Source organism: Diceros bicornis, chromosome 21 (genome assembly GCF_020826845.1).
Source record: "Diceros bicornis minor isolate mBicDic1 chromosome 21, mDicBic1.mat.cur, whole genome shotgun sequence".
Classification (NCBI taxonomy): Eukaryota; Metazoa; Chordata; class Mammalia; order Perissodactyla; family Rhinocerotidae; genus Diceros; species Diceros bicornis.
Window position 1 is genome coordinate 19,141,400 of NC_080760.1, and position 18,335 is coordinate 19,159,734.

An 18,335-nucleotide genomic window follows, 5' to 3' on the forward strand; every position below is an offset into this window, starting at 1 on the left:
AGTGATTTATAGCAGCAAAAACCAGAAACAACCTGACTTCCAATAACAGGAAATTGGCTAGACAGTACATAAATGCCTAATGATTTATGACAGCTAAATTATAATTTAAAATGGAATACTCTGTGGTTATTAAAAATAATGTTGAGGGTCTATATTAATTAACTTGGCAAAGCACTCACATTATATTGTATTTTTTAGTATCCTTAAACAATAAGCTTTTATTAATTTTATAACCAGAAAAATCAATGAAGGCTTTCTCATTTTTAAAAAGAGCTCCATTCTTAGTGCTTGATGGCTTTATAAATTATAGAAATTTATAGCTCAATTCCAATATGTTTCTTTAACTCCCTCCCAAGGGATTTCTCTTGGTGCAATACTTGATTCACCTGTGTTTGGTTGTCTTCTTTCTGGAGAGCCACTAATCTCTGCCTCTGCACCTGTGTGGGTTTGGCCCATTCATTTTCAATGTCCTGGATTGCCTTAAAACAACATACATTGTCAAATTAGCAAACTTAGCAGAAATGAATTAATCTGACAAAAACATACTCATATATGAAAGGCTATAAAAATAGACCCAAGTGGACATATATAAGGATTTAGCACATTATAAAGGTTACTTTTTAAATTAGTGGGTGCAGGAAGAGATTGTTTAATGGTTTGGGGATAAAACTGGCAGCACTTGGGAAAGAAAACCAAGGTAGCTCTTTCCCCACCCCATCCAATTGAAGAAACCCAGACCAATTAAAGATTTAAATGTAAAACACCATAAAAGAACCAGAAGAAAATATTTTTATCTGACCTTGAGGTAGGGAATATCTTTTTAAGATACAAAGACAAAATGCCATATAAAGGAATATATAATTACATGAAAATATAAAACTTCTGTACATAAAACCACCAAGAACAAACTAGGAAGCAAATGGAAAACCAGGGAAAATGACTGTATCCTAAGTGACAAAGAATAATATTTATATAAAGCAATAGGAAAAATCCCTCATAGGAAAACAGACAAGGGATGTGTATCAGCAATTGACAAAAAGGAACTCCAAACGACAAATATATATTGAACCTCACTAGTAATTAAAAAATTTTTTTGCTGCTCAATTTGGTAAAGACTAAAAAATATATAATATTCAGAGTTGGCAAGGGTTTGGGGGAACAGGAAGTTCCATATTGAACTAATGGGATTTAAATTGGTACAACTTTATGGAGGTGATTTGGCAGTATAAATCTAAAACCACCCAAAGGAATGATAAACATTAGACGTGGGAAAAACATATTGATGAGGCTATTATTACTATTGTTTGTAAAATTGAAAAATTTCAACTCTTAATAGTGGCAAACACATGTATAGTGCTTACTGTGTGTCAGGCAATGTTCTAACTGCTCTAAAACAAAAGTCAATACTTACAGCTACCCTATGAAATAGGTCTATTATGAAATGCCCCAAAATAGGCGATAGAGTTTGGGTACAACCAAATAATGGGTTATGCTACCACTAAAAATTGTATAGAATATTTAACAACATAGGAAAATTCTGTGATGTTGTGATACATGAAAAAAAACGACAAGTTACAAAATAAGGGCATAGTAGTAGACCCCAACTTTTATGAAATAAACATAAAACACAAAAAAACCTTGCATGCATACTTCTGAATCAAGGAAATGGATGTGCACATAAATGAAAAATATAAGAAATAAATACACCAAAAAAGTTGAGTTTATATTTATGATTGATCGAAGATTTGGAATGACATTTACTTTTGTTTTTGAGCTCTATTTGCAAATTTTTTATAAGATGAAAACAAATTTTACAATTTTTAAAAAAAATTAAAAGTGAATACATTGTTGGGCCCTGTGTGCTCAGCTTTGGGTAACTGCTACCAGCGAGTGGTCCCAAACTCCAAATTCATAACGTTCTGTTTCCTAATCCACACTGCAGGTTTAAGCAGAAAAACACTGGGCTCAGAGGCAGCAATCACCTGAAGACAACTGCCCCCTGAATCGTCCTTAAGCTCTAAGCTCCTTTTTCTGTGCTCTTCCCTTCTCCTCCTGGCACCCTGCCTCCCTTCCCCCTTATCTGGCCTGGCCCCACGGGAGGCTCTGGTGTTAGCTGTCCATCTCATTAGCTGCATCCCCTTAGTCTGTGCTATTATCATGCTTTAAACAAGTTTTCCATTGGTCCTCAGTTAGACTATTGACCCCTCAAGGGAAGACCCTATGCCCTTCACCTCAGTGTATCTTGTCCAATGTCTTACATACAGCAAACACTCAGTAATTCTGCCAATTACCAGGTGCTTATCTACACCTTAGTCTGAATGTAAGTCTATGTGTTACGTCCCTCAGCGATATTGGCAGGTTATGCCTTATCTCTAAGAGGAGAATAAATTGTTGTCATTGCTGTTTAGATTGGTTGAAAAGGAGATGGGTTTAGAAAGAAGAAAAACAACTATTATTTGTTGAGAACCTGTTTTAGATAGGTTTTCTCATTGACTTTTTTCAAACTCTTCTGTGGGGTAGGAACATTACCCCTATTTTACAGATGGGTAAATTGAGGTCCAGAGAGGTTATGACTTTCAAGACAACCCAGCAAGTAAATGGCAAGAGTTGGATTAAAAGCCAGATCTGACCACTACCCCTCGCCCTCCTACCCTTGCCCAAGCCACTGAATTCTTAGCATGTAGGTGCTACCCACCCCAAGACTTTCTCCTGGTCACCAACTGTTCTCAAAACTGAACCTAGATACTATACCAGAATGGAAACAACATGGGCGTGAGGAACTAAACACCTTTCTCTTTCCTGAATTCTATGTGATGTTCGAGTCCTGTAAAGCCTGTTAGCACAGGGCATGATAACAAAGAGAAAGCATGGCTCAATAGAGAAGGTGAACAGCAATCGTGGCAGTAAGGACTAACTGATGACACACTGTTCATCATCAGGGCACCCGGGACTCTCAGAGATTTAAACGTCCTGCAACAGAGGGAACATAACTGTTTTTGTTTCACTACCTTTGAAAAGATTTGACCCAGATTATGGGTTCACAAGTCATCACTCAAATACATTATATACAGTACCTCGCTCCAGACAATGAGCAAGTCAGGTTTAGACAAATGTCTCTACGCAGTGATATGGTTCCCCGAAGACTGGCTGATGGAGACTAATGTGGAATCTAATTTTTAAACTGAGTGAAATCACATAAGCCATGGTTTTCATCAGCTTCAATCACACGTGCTCCGGTACCCTCTGCAGAGGGTAGAGTAGTGGGAAATGGAGAGCACTGTTTAAACAAGGCATCAGCCCCTCAGCCCCAGCCGGTTGAGGCACAGCCGAGCAAGGCCAGGCCGGTGTGAGCAGGCCGGGCCCTAGGGGTGTTAGGAGGCTACCGGTCAGCCCATGCTCCCCTCACCAAGCCATGGCCCCGACACGGGTCCAGGCCCGCCTGGAGGAAGGGGCACCTTTTTCTAATTTGCACAAAGTTATCGTACAGGCCAGTCGTGGCCCTGCTGAAATGCAGGCCCAGAATTAACGGAGCCTCAATATTTTTGAGAAAGTCCAGAAATTTATACTTTTATATGTGATCTTCCATTTTGTTAATGTCACTCAAATTTTAAAGAAGAAGAAAGGAAACACATTCTGGGAGTCTACTTGGCTCGTGGGACATCACTGGGAACATCTGCTTTAGAAAAATCAAAAGGGTATCCCTTAATAGTCAATTATTATGGCACTGTTATCAGTCAGAAGAACTCTAAGAACTTTTTGCGTTAACTTTTTAAAAGGATGATTGCTTCTCACTCACTCACACATCCTAAGCACCCAGGACACAGTCTGCCCTTGGCCATTCAGCCTAGTGAGGGAGATACGTATTTACAATGCTGGGTGAGAAGTGCCATAACAGATGGTATAAACAAAGTACCCAGGGAGCAGAGAGGCATTATCTTTTGGGGCAGCCAAGGAAGGCTTCCTAAAGGAGGCAGCAACTATGGTCCTCAGCCTTCTGCTGACCTTGAGCCCCTAACCTCTTTTGACTTCTCAGTACCTCCACTTGGATTCAGGGAATAATAATGACGATGATGATAATGGCACAGATTATTATGACATCAATTACAATTTTTTGAAGACTTTGCCAGGCAAAGAGCTAAGGTTTGAATAACATTTTATTAAAGCTTGGGGAAAACTTAGACTGTCTAAGATCATCACTTAACGGGGAACATTATAGTTCCAGTTCCAGGATGAAGTGGCAGGCCCACGTCACACAGAGAGAGAGAGAGTAGCAGAGCAAGAGACAGAATGCAGTTTTGAAACTGTAATTCAGTGTGCTTTCCAAGAAGCCATCTTTTTTCCAGCTATCAGCAGAGGAATTACCACCCATTTCTCTCTGGTTTACAACTCCTTAATGAAGACAGATAAAAATCATATTATGATGCTGGCAGTTCCTACCTCTTACCACAATGTAACCTGGAAACCACGCCATAAGACTCTATCTCCCACAGGAGCAACATTAGGATTAGTGATGCATTCTCCACCAAGGATATCATATCAAATAAACCAGACACAACTAATAATGTATCATAACAGCAGGGATACAATGGCCATGAGCCTCAGTAAACATTTAAAATGGTAAATTATGTTCCAACTCATACAACATGGGTATAAGTACACTGAACAAAATGAACTCAAAACTATATTCTAGCCATAAAAATGTAATAGTGAACATTAAACATTTAATAAGTGCTATTTTGATTTGCCTCCTTAGGATTTAGAAAAGCTTTGTGGAAATGATATATTATACGGTTGTGGTCTCTTAAAAAGTCACCTAAAGAGGAAAGGGCATTAAGGTTGTGACCTCATCTGACATTCTAACTGCTAGAATCCATTGTGTCTGCTCAGTTATGCACCCAGGTTCTTGGCCTTGTGCTGAAAAAGCCAAGGTCCTGGCATGGGGCTGGTGGTCTAGTGGGGGAGATACATACATAAATGATGCTCTATTTTGTCAAATTGAAGATACCATTGATTCTAAGATACCATGATTTTGTGTGACACTAAGAAAAAACACTGCCAATTAAGTTATGACACAGTGCCGCGTGACAGCACTGTACGGTGCATGAACTGGTCATGCAAGTCTCTCCTGGCTGGTAATTGCTTTCATTTATTCTGAGGCATTTGGCGATTTCTCCTGCCTTTGGCTGTACTGCTTGGCTTGTGCTAGGCAGTCCTTTTGCATATATCTCAGTATAAAACAGAGCAGTTTCCTCTCACCAGGCACATAAAGCACCTGGTTATTGCTTTGCAAGAAAATATGGAACTGTGGTCATTTCTTCAGAGATGAACATTTGCTTTTCTAATATAAAAAGGAACCCTGCCACTCTTTCTTTGCCTTTCTGTGTAAATGATAACTCCCATTCCATGCAGAATCATAATGTAAACTTTTTCAAGTAATTTTAAATGATAATTAGACTGAACACATGTAATATATTAACAACAAACATAATTCAACTAAAGGGAAAACAATATGAACAGCTGTGTATCAGTTAGCTATTGCTGCATAACAAACCACTCCAAAATGAAGACTTGCTTAAAACAATACAATTAATGCAATGCAATTACTTAAAACAAAAACAAAAGTCACTTAAGGAAGATGTGCTGAGGCTCTTTTCCTCTTCTATGCTCTTTAGTAAGCCAAAGCATCAAAATCCACCCCTTTATCTTTTTGCTATACCCAAAGTACTACAGGAGGCTCTATTAATGCTTCCTTGATGCCTAGAAAAGCTCATTAAAGGTAACGACTGACCCAACACTTCTCCCCTTTCTTCAATGCTACCTCCTTCGTTTATGAAAAGCTACAGAGTGCAGCAGCTTAGAAACCCACTCCAAAAAAGCCACCTGCAATAAGTATTGTTAAATCCCTTTTCTACATCCTCCACATCCATGCCTACTCAATCCTTTGTCAGGAAACTTGATGTTCCTCCTTCTTAAAAATGTGGATGGTACCAATTGCCTTACAGAGTTATTATGAAGCTTAAATGAAACAATGCATTTAAAACAATTAGTACAATGTTGGGCCCACTACAGAGCTTAAAGCCAACATCGTGTCAGGATGAATTCTCATTTCTGGGGATACAGCAGTGACAAACAGATACCTGCTTTTATGGAGAAATCATTCTAGTAGGGAAAGAGACAGTAAACAAATTTTTAAAAATATACATAAACACACACACACATATCCATATAATATATACAAATATATAAAATGTCAAATGGTGGAAATGCTAAGGAGAAAATAAAGCAAATGCACCAGGATTTGGGGTTTGGTCTGAGTGAGATGGACAGCCTTGGGAGGTTTGAACAGGGTAAGGATCTGACCCACCACTCTGCTGCTGCTTGAGAACAGACTGTGGAACATTCCTATGGAACTCCTTCAAAGAAGTTTTCAAACCTCCCTCCCAGAATGGTCAAGTGAGGCGTGGGAAAGGCTCAGGCCTCCAACTTGGTGAGGGTGAGCACTGCAGGGAGCTGGTGGAGCAGGTGGGAGAACTGAGGAGGGGGGTGACTGGAGTGGTATCATGGATGCAGCATCTGCTGATCATTCCACGGCTTAGCAGAATCTTCACCACTGAGTCAGAGAAAGGAAGAGAGGCCAAACTCTAAATTTACTTTTCTGGGGGCTGAGGGAGTAAGGGGTAGGTAGGACCAACTATATAATTTGCAGGGCCTAATGCAAAATAAAATGGGGGGATCCCTTGTTCCAAAATAGAATTTCAAGATGTGACAGCAAAGCATTAAACTAGCGTGGGGCCCTTTGGAGCATGAGGCCCACCGCAGCTTCACAGGCCACGTGACCATGAAGCTGGCCCTGGGGACAGGTGTGCCACTCGTTGGCTCAGGGAAAATGATCATGCCAAAGTGAGATTTAGGGACCATGTGTGACTTTAAATTATCAGACATATCCTTCTAGGTTCATGTAAATTAGCCTAGATGATGGAGTGTCAGCTGCAAATTCAGAGTGGCTGTTAAAATGGAGGTAGAATTCTTTTTTTTCCCTCTAAACTCCTCTACTTCTTTTTTATTTTCTTTCTTTTTTTTTTTACTATGGTAAAATATACACAAGATTTATCACTTTAACTCTTAGTAAGTGTACAATCCAGTGGCATAAAACACATTCACAGTGTTGTATAACCATCACCACTATCTATACGTAAACTTTTTCATTATCCCTAGCAAAAATTCTGTACCAATTAAATAATAATTCCTCCCCTCCCTCTGGCCCCTGGTAACCTCTATTCTACTTTCTGTCCCTATGAATATGCCTCTTCTAGGTATGGAGGTAGAATTCTTAACTACTACCAATTATTTTCTAACGGTTTCAAACCCAAATGGCCTATGATATATGATGTTCTGATAGTTCTTGGTTACCCTCACCTGCATATAGAGCAAATCTACAGCTGCTCTGAAGTCCATCAGCATGGAATCGAGGGCTGGATCCATGTACCTGCATAATTCAGGAGCGTTAAGTTAATTCACATGACATGGCTAACGGCACACCTGGGAGCAAGTGCTCTCTGAAGTGGGGCCCTCCACACTTTGAATCAAGGCCCCTTTCCTAACAAAGCCACACTCCTCTACTTACCTAGTCTTTGATTTGTCCCCCCACCTCTTCTGTTTCCTATTTTCTTTATACTGTAAGCTCTTGCCTGGTGGGCTCTCAGAGTAAAGCTTTAGGGGAATGGGCTGCATCCCTATTCACATTCAGCCCCATTCTTGGTCACCAAGTCCTGCATGCCCTTTCCCCACCCTATAATAGCTGGCACATTCATCTGCCCAGTACCCAGGTCACCCTCATCTCTTGCCTGAGCTGCTCCAGTAACCTCCTCACCAGGATTTCTGTCTCAGTCGTGTTCCCTCCATCCCAAGTTCCACATTCTAACCAGAGTGGTCTTTCCCGAGTAACCTTTCAGACTCTCATACTCCCAGGAGTTAGGTCATTTTTCCTGCTCATTTCCCAAGCCCTTCATGAGACACCCCTGCTTTCATTTTCAGTTCCATCTCTTACCGCACTTCCCTCCACCACACTCTGCATTCCAACCATGTTTTCTTTTCTCTCCCTCTGCCTGGAAGACCACTCCGCTCACTAACCTCCTTCCTTGACTTATCTGCCTCTCCCTGCAAGCCTCAGCCTCACATCCCCTCCTCTGAGCTCTACTCCCCAAGGCTGTGTTAGCAGCCCATTCTCGGTGCTTCCGCAGCACCTTGAGTTTATCCTCCTCACTGCTCTGATCTAGTTGATCGTGACACCAGGTGTGAAGACTCCTGAGCCCAGGGGCTGGGTCCTACTCAGAGTTGCCCTTCTGGGCCTTGGCAAAGTGACTTGCAAATAACAGGACTCCGTGTCTGTCTAACGGATCCAGAATCATTAGGATGAACTGACATTACACTTACTGTATAAGCACAGTAACATGCTAAGAACTGACAGAAACGATCAGGAAAGGGAGTGCTACGACTGATCTCTAACCCATCTGAAGGCAGAGGTACACAGAATCACTGCACTCAGAAGCGTAGGGTTAATAGACCAAGGGGATTGGCTTAGACTAGGAAAAGGATAAAACTGCAGCTTGACTTCATTCTGGGGGATGGAGAGAAGCAACTGAAGCATTCCTATTTATACTCCATTTAGCCATTTTACCCATGACCCCAGGGGCCCCTGTGTGGCAGAGAATAGCAACTGTTGCATCAGCAAGTTAGAGAGCCCCCAGACCCATCCCAGATAGGGGTCTGAAAGGCCAGGGCAAGCACCCTCTAGTCTGGAAGGAACCATACCATCATCAGAGAGATGTACCAGGGAATTCACAAACAGAGAAAAATCCCTAAAACTCCGACTAGGCCTCACAGCAAGACCTCACCTGCTGAGAATCCCACAGCTCTTGGCCGTTGAGTTAGCCTCCCTGCTCCCACCCAGTAAGACCTCAGTCTGGAAAGAGGCACCTGTGGGATCCTACTCCAGGCTCTCCTCTTCTGGTGATCTGATCCTCAGCTCTAACAACCAAAGCGGGACCTCCTTTCTTCTCAGTTCCCATGAGTGGAGGCAACCTGCCTGGATCTGAGATGCTGGCTCGTGATGGGGTAGTCATTTAACTTGCACCTATGATCTAGAATTAATCTATTTAATGAAGACATAGGCAAAGCCCAAATTCCAGTTCAAGCTTCAAGGTGAGGGACAGAATCCTCATCTCACCTCTGATCTTGAGTTCTCTGGAGGAGCTATGTGCAAGACAGTCTAAGCTCCAGGGAATTTTTTTTGTTGTTGTTACTATTATAATTGATATAACAATAACAAACATGACCAACATTTATTGAACATATGGGATTACTTTATTTAATGCTCACTACAATTCTATGAGATAGACTCTATTCTTCTTCTTCTTCCCACTTGACAGATAAAGAAACAGGCTTAGCGAGCTTGAATAACTTGGGTAAGGTTATTCGGCTAAACCCTGAGATAGCTGGGACTTAGATTTACATATGCTGATCTGAGGAACCAAACAACCGTGCTTAGCCACTTGTTATATTAAGCAGCTTCCAGAACAGCTACTGTCTAAACTCTCAGATGGAACTGCATCCTTTCCCCTTCTCAGGGTTCCACGCCACAGATTTTGACCATGTCTCAGAATACTTTTGAGTAGCAGTATATGAACTTCTAGCCTTGCTGGGAATGTCCTTCCAAAGTTCAAAGCCACAGACTGCAGCTCTAGCCAGGCTCACAAGGTCAAGACCACTACTATTCCTAGGTTTCAAAATGCCTTTTATTTAAAGCTTCTGTGCTCCGATGACAGAATAACGGGGCTGGGAGAGAGTGAACCAAAGAAGCAATCCAACACAGCCATGGTCATACACACTGGGAACCACAGGCTATAGGATGGAGGCAGGAGGGCGGGGAGGGGAGTAGGTGTGTCCTGCTTCTTGTTATTTTCTGTTTGTTTGCTCCCCATAGCGCCCCTGGTTTCTGGGGGAAATGATAGTATTTTCTGCAGAGAGGCACTTGTGTCCTATCAATCTAGGAATATGGCTGACGCTGGTAAACATGCATTTATTGTTAGAATCCTCAGGAACGTAAGCCGAATACTGAGAGTTCAAATTCTCTGCAAGTTGGCTGAGTCCACCCTTTGCCTTCAGGAAATTCCACGGTTCAACAGATAAATCAGACTTGCTTATCATCATCAAGAAATTTCTTCAATTAATAGATTAGTCATCCCTTCCAAAGCAAACCTACAGCCAGTAATTCCTCACCATTACTTGCTTCAATCTCCACACCCCCCACCCCAAACCTTGTTTTTCAAGCCTTACCCCTACATGGCCGCCATCCTCATGATAATGTCCCTTGAGTATTTACTTGAGACCAGTGAAAATCATCCTCAACATCCTCTTCTTTAGGACAAATGTTCTGATTCATTCTCCCCCCGCCCCTCTTCTTCATTGCTTTCCTCTTAACCTTCTCCAAGCTCCTGATCTCTCTCTAGCTGTAGGACTGTGTGTCAGACATGGAGAGACTGACAAGATCTGATCAGCAATAGTAAGATACCTTCAAACACCTACTGTCACAGTCAATTCTACTCACCACTTCCTGAGTCCAACCTTACAGTTTTCCACTTCAGAACTTCGAAGACTAACATAAGGGAGCTCAAAGTCTGCCAATTTTTTCATGACTACAGAAAGAGGAAAGGGAGTCTTACTGGTTGAAACAGCACAAATAGTGGTTTGTACAGAGGCTTTAAAATGGGAAAATAAAGCATTACTATTGGAAAGAATAAAATCACAATAATTATATTCACTTGCATTTGTATGTAATTTTTAACTTTCTGAAGTTCATTCAAAAAATAAATAGCATTTGATCTTCATAAAATACCAGTGCCTTGAGTAGGGGATACTTTACACTGTGATACAGATGAAGAAACAGAGGTCCAGAGAGGTCCAGTGCCTTCAGCAGCACACCACAGCTCCTAATGGCCAAGCCAACACACAAAAACTTCCAACTCTAAACCACCTCCCCACAGCTTCTTGAGAACATATTGAACTACTTTGAGATAATTGACACCATTTCACAACTAAAAAACCTTGTAATACCTAGAAATGCACTGTAGAGAAAAACAAAAGCTACGTGAAGTGTACTGTCATCTTTCATCTTTCACTATCTCATTACCTCTTCTTTTTTAAGAATCTAAGAACTTATTTATATCACCCACATTTTATAGCAAATATTCCTTAACAAGGAGATTGGATGCTGTGATGGAATCTCCTGATGCCTGAAGTGTAGCACTCCATTCACAAGGGGGTTGTGGCATGGCTGGTGGTCAGGGTAAAGGGGAGGGTAAAGGGCAAGGGTAGAAGGGAGACGGACACCAGGAGTGGGATTGGGGCAGGCACAAGAGGAAGCACAGTTACTGGAAAGATCTGCTGTCTTGCCCTGACCATGCTACCTCTCTGGAGCTGCTTGCCCCCAGCTCACCCTGAACACAGATGCAACCTCCCATCCCCAAACTTTTGATCCAAGGGCTGAGAACAGTAGTAGGGACCACATACTGGGGAGTTCCCCTGGGGGGTGACCAGCCCCTCAGCTGTGACTACAGCATCTCCTGGGTTGTGCACCTGCCCACACCTGCCCACCCCGCTCCTGGCTGCCCTACATTCTTTCTCTCCTTCTTACCAGAGAACTTGCCCTCCTTGCAAAACCGAATGAGAAATAGGCCGAAGTAGCCCAGGAGCTCCCGACACAGTCCAATTTTGTGTGACACCACCTTTAACCAAAGACAAAAAAAAAGAGGGGGAGGAGTTGAGTGTCCATCATGCTTACTGTGACACGCAGAATTTGAAATTGCCTGTAAAACATCAATAAAAAGTGCTTTAATGGACTAGTGGACATTAAAAGAAACGTTTTCTAAATCTAAAACTAGTACATACTCCTTTTAGAAAATTTAGAAATAAAAAAATTAGAGTGAAGAAAATAAAAATCAGTGCCAACACAATGGACATAAACTGGCCTCAGCTGAGGCTGGTTGTCCCATCTCACGTGCGGACGTGTCTCCTGGATCATGTGGGTCTTTATTGTCCACTGGAGGGCAGCCGTCATTCTCCATGAACATCTGTCCTGTAATGTCTGCCCCTGGGGCCCACACATCAATTCACCTTCCCATGCGTGGCCTGGATTGCCAGACATTGGGAAAAGGGACGTTCCCCACTGTTTGGCTGGCGTATAAAAGTGTATGAGCTACTGTCTGCCTTTGACACCCCAGGCCTTCTCTGACGTCCCCTGTGATAGTCAAGTCTAATTTATATGGCATTTGCTCAGTGAAACCTCAGGTACCAGGCACCAGCTGCCTCACTTCATATTCCTCTTCGACCTTTACACCAAACAGCTTTCATTTCAACACCAATGGTTTTGTTTTTAGCAACGGGTCATGAGGATGCAACTTTATAACATTTATATATCCATTCGCCTTTCCTTAGCAGGAACTTCCATGCTGCCACAGACCCTCCCCCTCTCCACCGCCCAGCCCAACTCCTCTTTATGACTGGGCTCCTGAGTGGTTTCTTTGCACGCCCAGTCTGAATTCGCTTGATCACCTCTGTTAACATGTGAGGATTCGCCTTTACAGCACTTTAACCACCGCTCCAACTTCTCAAGGTAGCAGTTGTACAAATACCAGGCTGGAAGGGGTGCTTTTCTTGTCAGAGAGCTATCAATTACCTCGTAAAGCAGTCTCATGAGGTGGATGGGATGAGTGGGTGTTCTCAGTGTAGCTTTGAAAGTAAAGAAGAGCCTGGGAACTTGCCACAAGTTTTACTCAACGCTTCTCCCCATTCTCCTTCTGTCTCCCTCCCCTCCCCATGCCCTTGTAAAAAGCCCCAAGCCAAAACACAGGGCTCCTCTCTGTGTGGGGGTGAGGGTGTGCTGGTAGGGAAAAGAGTGTAAAGACATCTTTTCCTAGAGTAAATACCACCCGTGTCCACTCAAATGAGAGCTCTCTCTTCTCTGACTCACTCAGTGAAAACAGGAATCTTACATGCCAAGGCAGAGAGAGGAGTGGGACAAAGGAGAATGGAGAAGCCTTTAATAATTTATAAAGACACAAACACAAACACCTTCTTTTGAGAGGAGTAAGCATGGACAAAAAGAGATACAATAGTATTTCGTTCTTAGCAAATGTTAACGAAGCTTCAAAACACAGACCCCACCAATAAAACTACATTAGCACAAATGTATAAAAAACAAAAAAGAGATTTTAGCTGGTTGCTGGTCCTAAAGAGCCCAGAAGGATGGGGGTAAAGTGGACAGGAGAAATAAAGTGCGAGTGGTGCCAAAGTGCTTGAGAAGATCACACAATCATTTTTAATTACAAAATTTAAATTACATTTTCATGCAAGCTAGAGAATTTCCCAGCCCCTGGAATGGAATTCACACCTCTGCCTGGCCAACTGCTCTTGTGACCTTTTATGGAAACTCCACCATTTCAAGGGTAGAACCTCCAGGTAAACTAACCTGATGCTAACCATGTCAGTGTCGTGGGTCTGAATTTCTCACAAGCCAATGTGAATGGAAGAGGGAAAGTACATTTTTCTAAGATACAAATGTACCTCGTTAAATTTATGCCGTTAGTTACAAGGGGACCTGGACAAAATAGATGGTATTGTGGAACCCTAGACTTACTGTCCTACTCAGTTCAGCACTCCCTCTAATATCAATACCAATAATGATAAATAACCATAACCACCACTGCTGATGGAACATGAGCTATTTATATACTTACTTAGATGTCGTCTTGAAAGGTTAAATAACTCACCCAAACTCACACAGTTACGACGTGGCAGTGCTGTCATTTTACTCCAGGACTTGTCCCAACCCCAGCAGATAGGAGACCCAAAACTCCCACCAGCAGCCAGCTTTAGTTGCAGAAACGTCTAGCTTGGCCAGCAAACCCAGTGGGTGAAAAACATGCAAATAATGATGTCGTCAGGCAGGGCAGGCGCTCTCCAGTTCGTCACAGGCCCACTCATCTCCAAATTATCTAACACCCCACAGCTGCACCCCTGAGTTACCTGCCTGGACCCAGAGATACCCAAGTTTGTGGTCCCCACCCTCACTCTTACTGTCCGTATCCTCCTTCATTTATGTGTCTGTCTCCCACTCTGCATGTCCCAGGAGGGCAATTGAGGGAACTGTGTTTTAGTGGGGTGTTTTTTTTGGTATAAACCCCTCAAATATTAAGCATCAAAGGCATTTGACACTTTTTAGAAAGATCATTCCGGAAATCAGTACAGAAGATTAGCAAGACTAGAAGCAGGGACACTAGTTTCAGGGCTGCTACAGAAATCTAGCTGGAAAATGAGGAGGGCTCGAACTAGGGGCATGAAGATGAGGAGGAGGAAATAGGAAGATGGGGATGAATAGCAGAGAGACTTGGGATACAGTGTCAGTAGGACTGGGAGGTGAAGGAGGAGGAGCCTAGAGTAATTCCTCAATGGATGGCCTCAGCAACTAGGCGGTTGCTGATACCATTCAACCAGGTCAGCAGTATAGGAGCCGAGAAAAAGTTGGGGTGTGTGAAGTGCCTTCAGCAGGAAGAAAGGTCCAAAATCATCATTCTTGGGCAGGGCGAAGATCTAGAGAAGGGTGCTTCCTAACGCGGGTGCTGCTCTTCTGAGGCCAGGAGGGCACGTAGAGCTTGAATCTCCAGGGTGAGAAGAGGAGCCACGATGCAGGGAAGAAGCTCCTCCTCATGGTCTCAGGTAAAGGCGGGCTTGGGAGCTGGGAGCTCAACAGGGAGCACTTCCGTTCATTTCCAGCTCAGAAGGCGTCAGATATGACCCTAGCCCAAGAACTTTCTGTCCTTGGAAAGGTCCTAGAAACTTTCCGACTTCCTCCTGTTTATAACTTTTTATTCTTCCTGGTATGTTTCTCTGGAGGATTAAAACTCCAAAGGAAAGGGGCCTGGGAGTTGGCCCTCAGGAGCAGTGTGTGGGTGTGAGAAGATGGTGTCCCCTCCGCAGCCCAGCTCGCAGGGAGGAAAGGCCTGAGGAGCTGAGCTGGTAATGGCCACATCTGAGGAAGGGGAGGATGCTTTCTGGTCTCATCCTTCAAGTCCTCAGAGAACCAACTAAAACTCAGGTCTGGCCGTCTAGACCCAGAATTAGACCTGCTGCGGCCTTGGTTTCAGGGGTTTTCCCTGTGGGGGAGGAGGGACCACTCTTCCAGGCTTTGAGAAATCCACTATCCCTGTCTGCCAGAACCCGTCACCAGCTCCCCTGGGTATGGCCTGTTCCAGATTCATCTGGGCCCCACCCTCCTTCCTGCTCCCAACCACGGGGCATCCTATAATAAAGCATTTTGCACCTTTCCGGCACATCCCGGGCTGAGTTCTAGGGAACTGACGGCAGCCTTAAGGAGGACCTGGAAAGTTGATGCCCACAGGGAAAGTAAAACTAAAGAGGCCCTGAGGACTGGGAGGACTGGTACAGCTCAGATTCCTTGGTCAGTCTCCAGAAAATCCTACCACCTCTGCAGATAAGTCATCCAGGGTAAAATGATAGGCAGGAAGCTTCCAGAAGGTAACTGTATCCCAGTCCCTGCCTTCAAACAGAATGATTCCTAATTCAGATCTGGAGGTGGAGTTGAGACAAAGTTCACCTCTAGGACTCTTTCGGCAGTGTCTGATGTTAGAATTTCGACCTGAATACTCCTTCCATCCGGCAGAAATACATCCAGAGAGGCTTTCTTGGTAGTGATGCTGAATGTGTCCTGTAAACAAAAGGAAAGCACAATAAGCTTCGTGGCACCCTTCAGGGGGCACATGGCAGTGGGAACAGTCAGCCGCTTCCTCTCCCTGGGCCCTGGGGGCATACAGTACCCGAAGCACACAAGAGCCAAGTGATTTGGGTGATGTCGTTTTGGGGGTGGGGATGGGGAGGGGTGTGAAGAGGGGCCAAGGCAAAGTTATGACACCCAACTTGAATAATTTCCAAATAAACAACAAAGCATCCATTTTAGGAAAAAAGTTTTTGATAAAATCATCCATGTGACTTTTAGTTGTCTCAGATTTAACTCTCCCATTTTGAATATTTCTGGGCATCCCAGAAGTCCGTGATATGCAGTAATTTATGATTCTGCTACAGCAAAATTCTGAAGTGTGCAAACTATGAGGCCTGTATGGGGAAGCCAGTTGCTCCCTGGCGAGTGGGCACCAGCTGAGGGCCCAAGATCCCAGCTCAGCACAGCTCTGCTCGTGCCCATGCATTCTGCAAGGGGATGCATGTGCGCCAGAGGCGACTGCAGATCTGGGGACCTGTGAAGTTCTTGGGAAGGAGTGCTCTAGAATGTCAAGAACTAGAATGTCAAGAACACACTAGAGACATTGGAAGGCCATCAGAGTTTAGGAAAGTGCAAGGCTGAGTTGGTGCTCAGTTACCATAGAGAGAGGGACCCCAGGAGGAGGCCTGGCCAGTGGCTGCCCAGACGGGCCTCACAGGGCAGCTGCACTGGGGGTGGCTGTTTTCAGCACCTCCTGAACGGCATCCATCAGTCCACAGAGCTGCCTCACCTCTGGGAGGCTGACTCAGGTCACAGCCTTTCTCATCCCAGGTTCCACGACAGGATTAAACCTAATGCCCCAATGCATCCACTGTACGCAGTGAGTTAACCTCTCTCCTAGGCATTTAGAATGAGGCTAGTTATGAGTCATCCTTGGGAGAACTGAGGCAAGAGTCACTCAAAGCATTTCCTGTGTTCTGCACCTACTATATAAGCCAGAATATTAACAATACAGTTGGGGGGGCATCTCTCTTTAGTGACTAGAATATTAGTAATACTGGTCACCTCCTTCCTGCTATCAGGTTAGGGGAGGGAAGATCTAAATGTTTGGGGATCAGCTTACCCAGGTAAGCTGACCAGGTGAGACCTGTTCCCTTCAACAGGCAACACCTCCCCTTTCCGTAGTCCTCCTGACCCCCCCGCCCTGACATTCAGACACAACAGATTAGGCACCAAGCTTTGTAGGGAACCAGGGGACCCAACAACTCAGTCTCGTTGTCCAGTACCTCAAAAGGCCAATCATATTAACGACAGGCTTATTTTTCCTAATTTTGTTATCAAAGGGCAAATGTTGACTTTAAATTTTAACCCCCACCCCCGCATACTTATAATTACTAAGTTTCTATGATTCTGAACCTAAGTACTTTAGGAGAGACAATCTGCTGTTTTCCAAATTCAAAGGGTTGGTCCAAAAAACAACATATGGTTATGAATGTATTTATAGCCACATATATAGGCAACATGTATATATAGTACATCATTTATGAATAAACCTAATATCTATATATTTATTATATACAAATATATTGTTAGATCATGATACTGATAATTATGCTCTGTGCTACCTGCTTCACCTATAGTAGCTCATTTAATTCTCATAACAACTCCAGGAGGCATATACACTTATTAAGCCCCCTTTTTCAGATGAAGTACAAGTTCACCAAGGTTAGTTAAATAGCTAAACAACAAGGACACACTGCTAGATGGCGGCAGAGGCGGGATTCAAGGCCAGCTCCACATGGCTCCTGGGCTCTAAATAAGGTGGACATATCTCCTAGCTGGCCCCAGAAGCTTCTAGTATGAGCCTGTCATCCAGCATTGCTATGGACTGAATGTTTATGTCCCCCCAAATTCATATGTTAAAGCCCTAACCTCCAATGTGATGGTATTTGGAGATGGGGCCTTTGGGAGGTGATTAGAGTTAGATGAGGTCAAGTCCCTCATGATGGGATTAGTGCCCTTATAAGAAGAGATACCAGAGAACTTGCTCTCTCTCCATGTGTACACAAAGAAGAAATTGATTTCTCACAGTTCTAGAAATTTCTGCTTTTTTTTTGTTTTTTTTGTGAGGAGATCAGCCCTGAGCTAACATCCGCCAATCCTCCTCTTTTTTTGCTGAGGAAGACGGCCCTGGGCTAACATCGGTGCCTATCTTCCTCCACTTTATATGGGACGCCGCCACAGCATGGCTTACCAAGCAGTGCGTCGGTGCGCGCCTGGGATCCGAACCAGCGAACCCCGGGCCGCCGCAGCGGAGCGCGCGCACTTAACCGCTTGCGCCACCGGGCCGGCCCCTAGAAATTTCTGCTTTTTAAGCCACCCAGTCTATATTTTGTTATGGGAGCCCTAGCAGACGGATACAAGTGTAATAATTATAGCATTCCTTTCACTCTCAGAATTGTCCAAGTTTGGATAAGGTATACGGCTGCCATCTTACCACCATAACACCAGCATAAGGTTATGCTGCCTCCCTCCACGTACAATA

The 18,335-nt window shown here is 43.7% G+C and overlaps 1 protein-coding gene across 1 annotated transcript in view; it reads right to left on the bottom strand.

Moving 5' to 3' along the window:
- Positions 1 to 18,335, bottom strand: part of SNX31 (sorting nexin 31) — a 62,924-nt gene that overhangs the window by 22,696 nt on the left and 21,893 nt on the right. Inside the window, 5 exon segments of the mRNA XM_058564444.1 lie at positions 387 to 479; positions 7,417 to 7,486; positions 10,607 to 10,694; positions 11,693 to 11,783; positions 15,671 to 15,781. Coding sequence (XP_058420427.1) covers positions 387 to 479; positions 7,417 to 7,486; positions 10,607 to 10,694; positions 11,693 to 11,783; positions 15,671 to 15,781 — 453 coding nt within the window.